Source organism: Pholis gunnellus, assembly GCF_910591455.1.
Source record: "Pholis gunnellus genome assembly, chromosome: 5".
NCBI classification, from domain to species: Eukaryota; Metazoa; Chordata; class Actinopteri; order Perciformes; family Pholidae; genus Pholis; species Pholis gunnellus.
The window spans coordinates 635,001-647,500 of NC_136531.1; the positions used below are offsets into that span (position 1 = coordinate 635,001).

General features: G+C 37.4%; 1 protein-coding gene across 1 annotated transcript in view; it reads left to right on the plus strand.

Moving 5' to 3' along the window:
* Positions 1-12,500, plus strand: part of LOC306696485 (zinc finger protein GLIS2-like) — a 24,615-nt gene that overhangs the window by 10,187 nt on the left and 1,928 nt on the right. Inside the window, exons 4-6 of the mRNA XM_079160114.1 lie at positions 709-894; positions 4,455-4,588; positions 6,667-6,785. Coding sequence (XP_079016240.1) covers positions 709-894; positions 4,455-4,588; positions 6,667-6,785 — 439 coding nt within the window. The remainder of the gene's footprint in view (positions 1-708; positions 895-4,454; positions 4,589-6,666; positions 6,786-12,500) is intronic.

Below are 12,500 nucleotides of genomic sequence, written 5' to 3' on the forward strand. Positions count from 1 at the left end.
CAACCTCTGGTTCTTCACGTGTTAAAGCTGCATTCTCTCTAGTGTCCACCAGGGGGCGACTCCTCTGGTTGTATAGAAGTCTATGAGAAAATGACTCTACTTCTCTCTTGATTTATTACCTCAGTAAACATTGTAAACATGAGTTTATGGTCTCAATCTCTAGTTTCAAGTCTTCTTCAATACAGCATGATGTTCATTTAGTAAATGATGATCCATTTAGAGTCACACAGACCATAAAGCAGGGGATGCTTTAGGGGCGGGGCTACACAGTGATTCCTCATGTGAAACGAGCAATCAATGTTGAGTTATTTGTCACGTAACATGTGTACTTCATTTGTCTAAACTTAACTAAGTAGTTTTGTTGTCTAAACCTAACTAAGTTTAGTTGTCGAAACCTAACTACATAGTTTAGTTGTTTAAACCTAACTAAGTAGTTTTGTTGTCTAAACCTAACTAAGTAGTTCTGTTGTCTCAACCTAACTAAGTAGTTTTGTTGTCTAAACCAACTAAGTTTAGTTGTCTTAATCTAACTAAGTAGTTTTGTTGTCTAAATCTAACTAAGTAGTTTTGTTGTCTAAACCTAACTAAGTAGTTTTGTTGTCGAAACCTAACAACATTTTGTTGTCTAGGAGTTGTTGTCTTCATATGAAGCGTTGAATGAGGATATGTGGTTGATCGTACCTTCCTCTTCATCCTCCTTTCTTTCAGGAGCTGACTCATCATCGCGGTCTGGAGGGCGGATCTTCACCGCAGGGTTATCCGTTTTATCTGCCGATCGGAAGCCCGCCGAAGGCGTACAGCTTCCCCTCCTCCGTGTTCATTGGTCAGAATGGAGACAAGCAAACATCACCAGAGCCCTCATTGGACGGTCAGCTGGCCTGCCGTTGGATGAAGGTGAATATTCAAAAATCAATCAGTATTTGTATTCTGTGCATTGACAATGGAGAGCTGCAGGGATGACGTGTTTCTGGAGTCCAGCAGGAAGTCATCATTACTGGTTCCTTCCTCAAAAAGCCAATCACATTATTCCATGTGATTCTGGATTATTACATAAAATAATCTGTGTTTATGATTCTTCCAGGTTTAGTTCATCAAGATATCTTCACTGACTTCATGTTAGTCTATAAAGGAACTCCACCACGGTCACATGACTTCATGTTAGTCTATAAAGGAACTCCACCACGGTCACGTGACTTCACGTTAGTCTATAAAGGAACTCCACCACGGTCACGTGACTTCACGTTAGTCTATAAAGGAACTCCACCACGGTCACGTGACTTCACGTTAGTCTATAAAGGAACTCCACCACGGTCACGTGACTTCACGTTAGTCTATAAAGGAACTCCACCACGGTCACGTGACTTCACGTTAGTCTATAAAGGAACTCCACCACGGTCACGTGACTTCACGTTAGTCTATAAAGGAACTCCACCACGGTCACGTGACTTCACGTTAGTCTATAAAGGAACTCCACCACGGTCACGTGACTTCACGTTAGTCTATAAAGGAACTCCACCACGGTCACGTGACTTCACGTTAGTCTATAAAGGAACTCCACCACGGTCACATGACTTCACGTTAGTCTATAAAGGAACTCCACCACGGTCACGTGACTTCACGTTAGTCTATAAAGGAACTCCACCACGGTCACGTGACTTCACGTTAGTCTATAAAAGAACTCCACCACGGTCACGTGACTTCACGTTAGTCTATAAAGGAACTCCACCACGGTCACGTGACTTCACGTTAGTCTATAAAGGAACTCCACCACGGTCACGTGACTTCACGTTAGTCTATAAAGGAACTCCACCACGGTCACGTGACTTCACGTTAGTCTATAAAGGAACTCCACCACGGTCACGTGACTTCACGTTAGTCTATAAAGGAACTCCACCACGGTCACGTGACTTCACGTTAGTCTATAAAGGAACTCCACCACGGTCACGTGACTTCACGTTAGTCTATAAAGGAACTCCACCACGGTCACGTGACTTCACGTTAGTCTATAAAGGAACTCCACCACGGTCACGTGACTTCACGTTAGTCTATAAAGGAACTCCACCACGGTCACGTGACTTCACGTTAGTCTATAAAGGAACTCCACCACGGTCACGTGACTTCACGTTAGTCTATAAAGGAACTCCACCACGGTCACGTGACTTCACGTTAGTCTATAAAGGAACTCCACCACGGTCACGTGACTTCACGTTAGTCTATAAAGGAACTCCACCACGGTCACGTGACTTCACGTTAGTCTATAAAGGAACTCCACCACGGTCACGTGACTTCACGTTAGTCTATAAAGGAACTCCACCACGGTCACGTGACTTCACGTTAGTCTATAAAGGAACTCCACCACGGTCACGTGACTTCACGTTAGTCTATAAAGGAACTCCACCACGGTCACGTGACTTCACGTTAGTCTATAAAGGAACTCCACCACGGTCACGTGACTTCACGTTAGTCTATAAAGGAACTCCACCACGGTCACGTGACTTCACGTTAGTCTATAAAGGAACTCCACCACGGTCACGTGACTTCACGTTAGTCTATAAAGGAACTCCACCACGGTCACGTGACTTCACGTTAGTCTATAAAGGAACTCCACCACGGTCACATGACTTCACGTTAGTCTATAAAGGAACTCCACCACGGTCACGTGACTTCACGTTAGTCTATAAAGGAACTCCACCACGGTCACGTGACTTCACGTTAGTCTATAAAAGAACTCCACCACGGTCACGTGACTTCACGTTAGTCTATAAAGGAACTCCACCACGGTCACGTGACTTCACGTTAGTCTATAAAGGAACTCCACCACGGTCACGTGACTTCACGTTAGTCTATAAAGGAACTCCACCACGGTCACGTGACTTCACGTTAGTCTATAAAGGAACTCCACCACGGTCACGTGACTTCACGTTAGTCTATAAAGGAACTCCACCACGGTCACGTGACTTCACGTTAGTCTATAAAGGAACTCCACCACGGTCACGTGACTTCACGTTAGTCTATAAAGGAACTCCACCACGGTCACGTGACTTCACGTTAGTCTATAAAGGAACTCCACCACGGTCACGTGACTTCACGTTAGTCTATAAAGGAACTCCACCACGGTCACGTGACTTCACGTTAGTCTATAAAGGAACTCCACCACGGTCACGTGACTTCACGTTAGTCTATAAAGGAACTCCACCACGGTCACGTGACTTCACGTTAGTCTATAAAGGAACTCCACCACGGTCACGTGACTTCACGTTAGTCTATAAAGGAACTCCACCACGGTCACGTGACTTCACGTTAGTCTATAAAGGAACTCCACCACGGTCACGTGACTTCACGTTAGTCTATAAAGGAACTCCACCACGGTCACGTGACTTCACGTTAGTCTATAAAGGAACTCCACCACGGTCACGTGACTTCACGTTAGTCTATAAAGGAACTCCACCACGGTCACGTGACTTCACGTTAGTCTATAAAGGAACTCCACCACGGTCACGTGACTTCACGTTAGTCTATAAAGGAACTCCACCACGGTCACGTGACTTCACGTTAGTCTATAAAGGAACTCCACCACGGTCACGTGACTTCACGTTAGTCTATAAAGGAACTCCACCACGGTCACGTGACTTCACGTTAGTCTATAAAGGAACTCCACCACGGTCACGTGACTTCACGTTAGTCTATAAAGGAACTCCACCACGGTCACATGACTTCATGTTAGTCTATAAACTTTATACACGTTTCCACCAATAAGATAAAGGAGGACTAGTGTTCTAGTGAGGATGTTTAGTTGCCTCATTTCGACACTTTTTAGGATTTACCAGAGGGGCGTTCACTCAGACAACTAAGCGCTGGTGTTAAACAGAGACCTGATTTCAGACATTTGAACAGAAACACATTAAAAACATCAATAATTGAGAAGAGCAGTCTCACTTCATAATGGTCTCAGTCGTTGATTAATAATCAGATGCATTCAATTTGTCCTGGAAGAATATCAGAGAAGAAGACTGCAGTTATTTATCTGACCACTAGGTGGCGCCAAGAACCACATCATTATTACTGGCAGTCACAGAAAACAGAAGAGACCAATCATTGTATTAATCCAGCCAGGAAATAAAACAAACATTTGTGTGTTGTTGAATATAAAATGTGAAGATTTGCTTCTAAAAATATAATATTTGGGGGATTGTATAAAAGGGATTTATTATTATTTTAAATACTAAACGATTAATTCTTAGTGTTTCACAAAATAAAAGTCACGCAGCACATAATTAGACAAATGGTATGTAAGTTTATGTAAGTTTTTTTAATTAGATTAATTAAGATTCGATGAACGTAAAATAAAAAATAAAAATGAGTGGAGTGGAAGCATTTAAATCCTAAGGAAACCCTGTGAATCGAGGATGTGAAGTGACATAAATAACTACATGAAGTTTAAATCTGTCCTCTAGTGCCACCTGTTGTTCGACTCGCTGCAGGACCTGGTGGACCACATCAACGACCTCCACGTCAAGCCTGAAAAGGATTGTGGGTACTGCTGCCGGTGGGACGGCTGTGCTCGAAATGGCCGGGGGTTCAATGCCAGGTATGATCTGACGTCATGACTGCAGGATCCTGTTGATGGGGGAGGAGCTTCCTCAGGAAGTATTGTTTAAAACAAGAACAAATGCTCATCAATCACAATTACAGGAGTAATAATTGTTTGTAAATTATTGATGATTATTCTTTTTTTTTATTTACTGATTTGTTTTTTTATTTCTTTATAAATTATAAACAAGGGAAATAATCCAGCACTGTGTGCAATGTGTGGAAATGTATTTAAATACAATTATTTTACGAATAATAATAATCCATCCATCCATCCATTTTCCTCCGCTTATCCGGGGTCGGGTCGCGGTGGCAGCAGGCCAAGCAGGCTGACCCAGACTTCCCTCTCGCCCGCAACATTTTCCAGCTCATACTGGGGGATCCCGAGGCGTTCCCAGGCCAGCTGGGAGATATAATCCCTCCAGCGTGTTCTGGGTCTTCCCCGGGGTCTCCTCCCAGTTGGACGTGCCCGGAAAACCTCCAGTGGGAGGCGTCCAGGAGGCATCCTGATTAGATGCCCGAACCACCTCAGCTGACTCCTTTCGATGCGAAGGAGTAGCGGCTCGACTCCAAGTTCCCTCCTGATGTCCGAGCTCCTTACCCTATCTCTAAGGCTGAGCCCGGCCACCCTACGGAGGAAACTCATTTCAGCCGCTTGTACCCACGACCTTGTCCTTTCGGTCACGACCCAGAGTTCGTGACCATAGGTGAGGGTAGGAACGTAGACCGACCAGTAAATTGAGAGCTTTGCCTTCCGGCTCAGCTCTCTCTTCACCAAGACGGTCCGGTGCAGCGCCTGTTTTACTGCTGCAGCCGCACCGATCCGCCTGTCGATCTCCCGCTCCATCTTACCCTCACTCGTGAACAAGACCCCGAGATACTTAAACTCCTTCACTTGCGGTAGGCACTCCGTCCCCACCTGGAGGGAGCAATCCACCGGTTTCCGGCAGAGCACCATGGCCTCAGATTTGGAGGCGCTAACTCTCATCCCCGCCGCTTCACACTCGGCTGCAAACCGCCCCAATGAATGCTGGAGGTCACGATCCGAGGAGGCCAACAGGACCACATCGTCTGCAAACAGCAGAGAGGTGATCCCGAGACCCCCGAACCTGACGTTCTCCACCCCCCGGCTGCGCCTAGAAATCCTGTCCATGAAAGTCACGAACAGGACCGGTGACAAAGGGCAGCCCTGGCGGAGGCCAACACCCACCGGGAACGTGTCTGACTTACTGCAGAGAATGCGGACACAGCTCCTACTGCGGTCGTACAGAGACCGGATCGCCCGTTGTAACGGGTCCGGCACCCCATACTCCCGCAGCACCCCCACAAGAACCCCCGAGGGACCCGGTCGAAAGCCTTCTCCAAGTCCACAAAACACAATAATAATAATAATATTTATATTAATAATAATATTAATAATAATAACAATAGTCGGTGAGGTTCAAGAGGTTTAATTCTATTTATCAGCATGTATCAACTTTAAGGGAGGTATGGAAGCCCAGAGCGGACTTTATTACAATTAAAATGTAAAGTCCACAACAGAGTTGCTATTTTCCTCGTGTTTGTGTTATTTGTGTCACGTTACAAAGTCAAATCATTTTCCAAAGGAAGAAAAAATTGTGACAAACTGAAAGAACGTTTGTAAATTGCAAATTTATATATATTGAAATCTAGTCCAATGCTACACACAAAAGACGCAATTATCCCGTTGAATTATTCGGTGCGATAAGTGAGAATGTGAAGAGTTTCTATATTCACATTGCTGCAGGTTATTTCCCTTTTATTTGTATTTATGCAAATCCTACCTCATTTTAATTTATCAATCAATAACATGACTTTGTTGCTTCTTTGACTGTTGAGCTGGATGAATGAAGGTCTGTTGTGCTGTTGGAGGGTGTTTGTGTTCATCAGGCAGCATGTAAAGTGGACCAGAGCAACATAGAAGTACAGTCGTCTCCTGGTTCCACATGCTGTGTTGTGTTCCAGTTCTAGCAGCATTTTAAAGGAACATCTCCAGACGGAGATCACGGACTCTTCTAAAGCCAACGTAAACAGAATGTGTTTGATGTTTCTCAGGTATAAAATGCTGATTCACATCCGCACACACACCAATGAGAAGCCGCACCACTGCCCCACCTGCAGCAAGAGCTTCTCCCGACTGGAGAACCTGAAGATACACACCCGCTCACACACAGGTGAGCTCACAAGGACTAAGGCCTACGTTCTGATTCTCATCAACTGAAGATCATGAAAAGAACCAAACAAACAGTTGATCCTGTTAAAGGTACAGAGTTCTATAGAGGCTCTAGACTCAGGTAGGCAGTATTATAGTAGTATAATAGTATAATAGTATAGTAGTATAATAGTATAGTAGTTAATAGTATAATAGTATAATAGTATAGTAGTATAGTAGTATAGTAGTATAATAGTATAATAGTATAGTAGTATAGTAGTATAGTAGTATAATAGTATAGTAGTATAATAGTATAATAGTATAGTAGTATAATAGTATAGTAGTATAATAGTATAGTAGTATAGTAGTATAATAGTATAGTAGTATAATAGTATAATAGTATAGTAGTATAGTAGTATAGTAGTATAATAGTATAGTAGTATAGTAGTATAATAGTATAATAGTATAGTAGTATAGTAGTATAATAGTATAGTAGTATAGTAGTATAATAGTATAATAGTATAGTAGTATAATAGTATAATAGTATAGTAGTATAATAGTATAGTAGTTAATAGTATAATAGTATAGTAGTTAATAGTATAATAGTATAGTAGTATAATAGTATAATAGTATAGTAGTATAGTAGTATAATAGTATAGTAGTTAGTAGTATAATAGTATAGTAGTATAATAGTATAATAGTATAGTAGTATAATAGTATAATAGTATAGTAGTATAGTAGTATAATAGTATAGTAGTATAGTAGTATAATAGTATAATAGTATAGTAGTATAATAGTATAATAGTATAGTAGTATAGTAGTATAATAGTATAGTAGTATAGTAGTATAGTAGTATAGTAGTATAATAGTATAGTAGTATAATAGTATAGTAGTTAATAGTATAATAGTATAATAGTATAGTAGTATAGTAGTATAGTAGTATAATAGTATAATAGTATAGTAGTATAGTAGTATAGTAGTATAATAGTATAGTAGTATAGTAGTATAATAGTATAATAGTATAGTAGTATAATAGTATAGTAGTATAATAGTATAGTAGTATAGTAGTATAATAGTATAGTAGTATAATAGTATAATAGTATAGTGGTATAGTAGTATAGTAGTATAATAGTATAGTAGTATAGTAGTATAATAGTATAATAGTATAGTAGTATAGTAGTATAGTAGTATAATAGTATAGTAGTATAGTAGTATAATAGTATAATAGTATAGTAGTATAATAGTATAATAGTATAGTAGTATAATAGTATAGTAGTTAATAGTATAATAGTATAGTAGTTAATAGTATAATAGTATAGTAGTATAATAGTATAATAGTATAGTAGTATAGTAGTATAATAGTATAGTAGTTAGTAGTATAATAGTATAGTAGTATAATAGTATAATAGTATAGTAGTATAATAGTATAATAGTATAGTAGTATAGTAGTATAATAGTATAGTAGTATAGTAGTATAATAGTATAATAGTATAGTAGTATAATAGTATAATAGTATAGTAGTATAGTAGTATAATAGTATAATAGTATAGTAGTATAGTAGTATAGTAGTATAATAGTATAGTAGTATAATAGTATAGTAGTATAGTAGTATAATAGTATAGTAGTATAGTAGTATAATAGTATAGTAGTATAATAGTATAGTAGTATAGTAGTATAATAGTATAGTAGTATAATAGTATAGTAGTATAGTAGTATAATAGTATAGTAGTATAGTAGTATAGTAGTATAGTAGTATTGTAGTATAGTAGTATAATAGTATAGTAGTATAGTAGTATTGTAGTATAGTAGTATAATAGTATAGTAGTATAGTAGTATAGTAGTATAATAGTATAGTAGTATAGTAGTATAATAGTATAGTAGTATAATAGTATAGTAGTATAATAGTATAGTAGTATAGTAGTATAGTAGTATAATAGTATAGTAATATAGTAGTATAATAGTATAGTAGTATAGTAGTATAGTAGTATAATAGTATAGTAGTATAATAGTATAGTAGTATAGTAGTATAGTAGAATAGTAGTATAGTAGTATAATAGTATAGTAGTATAGTAGTATAGTAGTATAGTAGTATAGTAGTATAGTAGTATAATAGTATAGTAGTATAGTAGTATAATAGTATAGTAGTATAATAGTATAGTAGTATAGTAGTATAGTAGTATAATAGTATAGTAGTATAGTAGTATAGTAGTATAGTAGTATAATAGTATAGTAGTATAATAGTATAGTAGTATAGTAGTATAGTAGTATAATAGTATAGTAGTATAATAGTATAGTAGTATAGTAGTATAATAGTATAGTAGTATAATAGTATAGTAGTATAATAGTATAGTAGTATAGTAGTATAATAGTATTGTAGTATTGTAGTATAGTAGTATAGTAGTATAGTAGTATAGTAGTATAGTAGTCTAATAGTATAGTAGTATAGTAGTATAATAGTATAGTAGTATAATAGTATAGTAGTATAATAGTATAGTAGTATAGTAGTATAATAGTATAGTAGTATAATAGTATAGTAATATAGTAGTATAGTAGTATAATAGTATAGTAGTATAGTAGTATAGTAGTATAATAGTATAGTAGTATAATAGTATAGTAGTATAGTAGTATAGTAGTATAATAGTATAGTAGTATAATAGTATAGTAGTATAGTAGTATAGTAGTATAATAGTATAGTAGTATAGTAGTATAGTAGTATAGTAGTATAATAGTATAGTAGTATAATAGTATAGTAGTATAGTAGTATAATAGTATAGTAGTATAATAGTATAGTAGTATAGTAGTATAATAGTATAGTAGTATAGTAGTATAGTAGTATTGTAGTATAGTAGTATAATAGTATAGTAGTATAGTAGTATTGTAGTATAGTAGTATAATAGTATAGTAGTATAGTAGTATAGTAGTATAATAGTATAGTAGTATAGTAGTATAATAGTATAGTAGTATAATAGTATAGTAGTATAATAGTATAGTAGTATAGTAGTATAATAGTATAGTAGTATAATAGTATAGTAATATAGTAGTATAGTAGTATAATAGTATAGTAGTATAGTAGTATAGTAGTATAATAGTATAGTAGTATAATAGTATAGTAGTATAGTAGTATAGTAGTATAATAGTATAGTAGTATAATAGTATAGTAGTATAGTAGTATAGTAGTATAATAGTATAGTAGTATAGTAGTATAGTAGTATAGTAGTATAATAGTATAGTAGTATAATAGTATAGTAGTATAGTAGTATAATAGTATAGTAGTATAGTAGTATAATAGTATAGTAGTATAATAGTATAGTAATATAGTAGTATAATAGTATAGTAGTATAATAGTATAGTAATATAGTAGTATAATAGTATAGTAGTATAGTAGTATAATAGTATAGTAATATAGTAGTATAGTAATATAATAAGAACTGTTTGAGTGGTTCCTGGCAGACTTTAGGCTCCGCTCGTCCTCTGAAGGTCAACAGCAGTGATTCACATGAGAACAGGACCTGCTGGTGCTAAGCTAACGTTCCACTCCCATCCAGTCGTGTACACACAGTGAACAAACACTCCCATCCAGTCGTGTACACACAGGGAACAAACACACTTGTACACCGTGTCGTAACTTTTGATTGATGATAATGTGGAGTTCTTGTGAAATGTGACCACAGTGAGAAAACATAAAGGTGCGTCGTCACAGGGTGGGACTCCAGTGAGACATGAGACACCTTCTCTCTCTGCTTGAGTTTTAAACCCTTCACAGTGAACCACCGATGTGGTTATTATTACTATTATTGTCATTATATCATTTCATTATTTACAGTTTGCTCGTCATGAGGACGGAGAAAACAACCGCGACACATGAAGTCGGTTTTACACCACAAAGAGGTTCAAACAAAGATATAATTCCCAGTTGCATTATGGGAAGTGTTTACCCACCGAGCTGTCTACCTGTCTACAGAGATGGCCAGTATTTCTATTACTTGTATTTGAAATACGTATTTTAATTACTTTTGAGTATTTTGTAATTTGTATTTGATAGGGCCGATTCAAAATCTAACGTAACAAAATACTTTAGAGTGGAGTCATTTTGTATTTAAAATACTCAAAATACTTTCTCCACCAATCAAAAAACAGTTCAGGAGTTCAGTCTTCAGACCTTCAGGTTGAGGTTCAACGGATTGTCTGTCGAGTTCAATATTTATCTGAGTGTGACAGATGCCAACTAGCTAGCACTAGCACTAGCTTAACTAGTCTGGGTCTGGCTACATAGCCTATTGTATATACATGGTGATGGACGGTTATAATATCAAGCTAGCGATCGATGCTAACATGCTAATAAAGCTAGCATTACTAGCGTTAGCATGCTGTCTAGGCTAGTGCATAGCCAGTGTTTATCAGTGGAGTAGCTAGCTACAGGAAGAGGGAGACTGGGAGCTCGTATGTTCATGATAACCTCATCAAGAGACGTCCGACCATCTAATCTTGCACTGTGTTACATGTTATGCTGTATCTTCTCAATGTGAATGTCATAATGCCATATCAACTACTGGCAGGTAATATAGCTCACAGTTAGCCAGGCTATGACAGTAGATGTCCATTTGTTCATATCTGGAACTCCTTTAGCTCAAAGCATCACATTTCAAAACTCACCTGAAGAGACTTCAGCCTGACAGTCTGGATGATTTTGAAAGGCACCAGACTGAGTGTCGGCCTAATTATAAAAGACAAACACCCCCAATAAGCAGACCCGCCTTTTTGAACACACAGTAACACAGGGTGAACTTGATTCTCTCATTACTTCGTACATAGTGAAGGGAATGCATCCTCTGTCTACAGTTGAACAAACTGAATTTGTTGAACTGATTCATGGATTAAACTCCAATCTGACAGTGATTTACAGACGTACACTGCGAAGGAAAATAGAAGCAGATTTCAATGCCTGATCTGAAAGAGAAACTGAAGACGGTGCAATATGTTTGCACCACTGCTGACATCTGGTCCACTAGTGAGACCAGCTTCAGCTCACCGGGTCGAGTCAGATTCAACTAGGGATGGGTATCGTTTGGGTTTTTTCCGATACCGGTGCTAAAACGATACTTTTAAAACGATACCGGTGCCTAAACGGTGCCTGAACCGATACTTTTTTTATTGCCAAGTCAAATTTAACAATATATTTAACTGTTTAAAGTATACTATACATATTAGTGCTGGGCAACGATTACAATTTTTAATCGAATGGAATTTTTGCGATTAATCTCATTGTTATGGCAAAGTTCAATAATTCATTCAAAGGTAGAGTATTGTGCACTTTTATTTTAAAAGTACTGCTATATGAACAAAAGTGCAATAACATTTGGTTTGCAAACACTTTAAACAAATAAGGTTCTTTTTAACAGCAGTATTCCCTTTACACAGTAGCAGTTATATCTCTTCACTATCTGTGCTCAGTGTGTGACGTCATGTGAAACGTTCCACTGCTGTGCAACAGGAATACAATGTTTCAGCACGTTTCATCTAAATGTGTGTCGTCTTCATGACAGAGCATGTGAATGCAGCTCTACTGTTCATCAATATAATGCTGTAACTCAGAGGTGATGATGGTTACCCAGCGATCAAAGAATAAAGACACACTTACGCACAATGTAGGTGTATTTTCCCTTTAACTCACGAGATGCAGGTAGCATGTTTTATACTTAATGTGAATTTAATTCATACTTTGTTGGCATCTTATTCT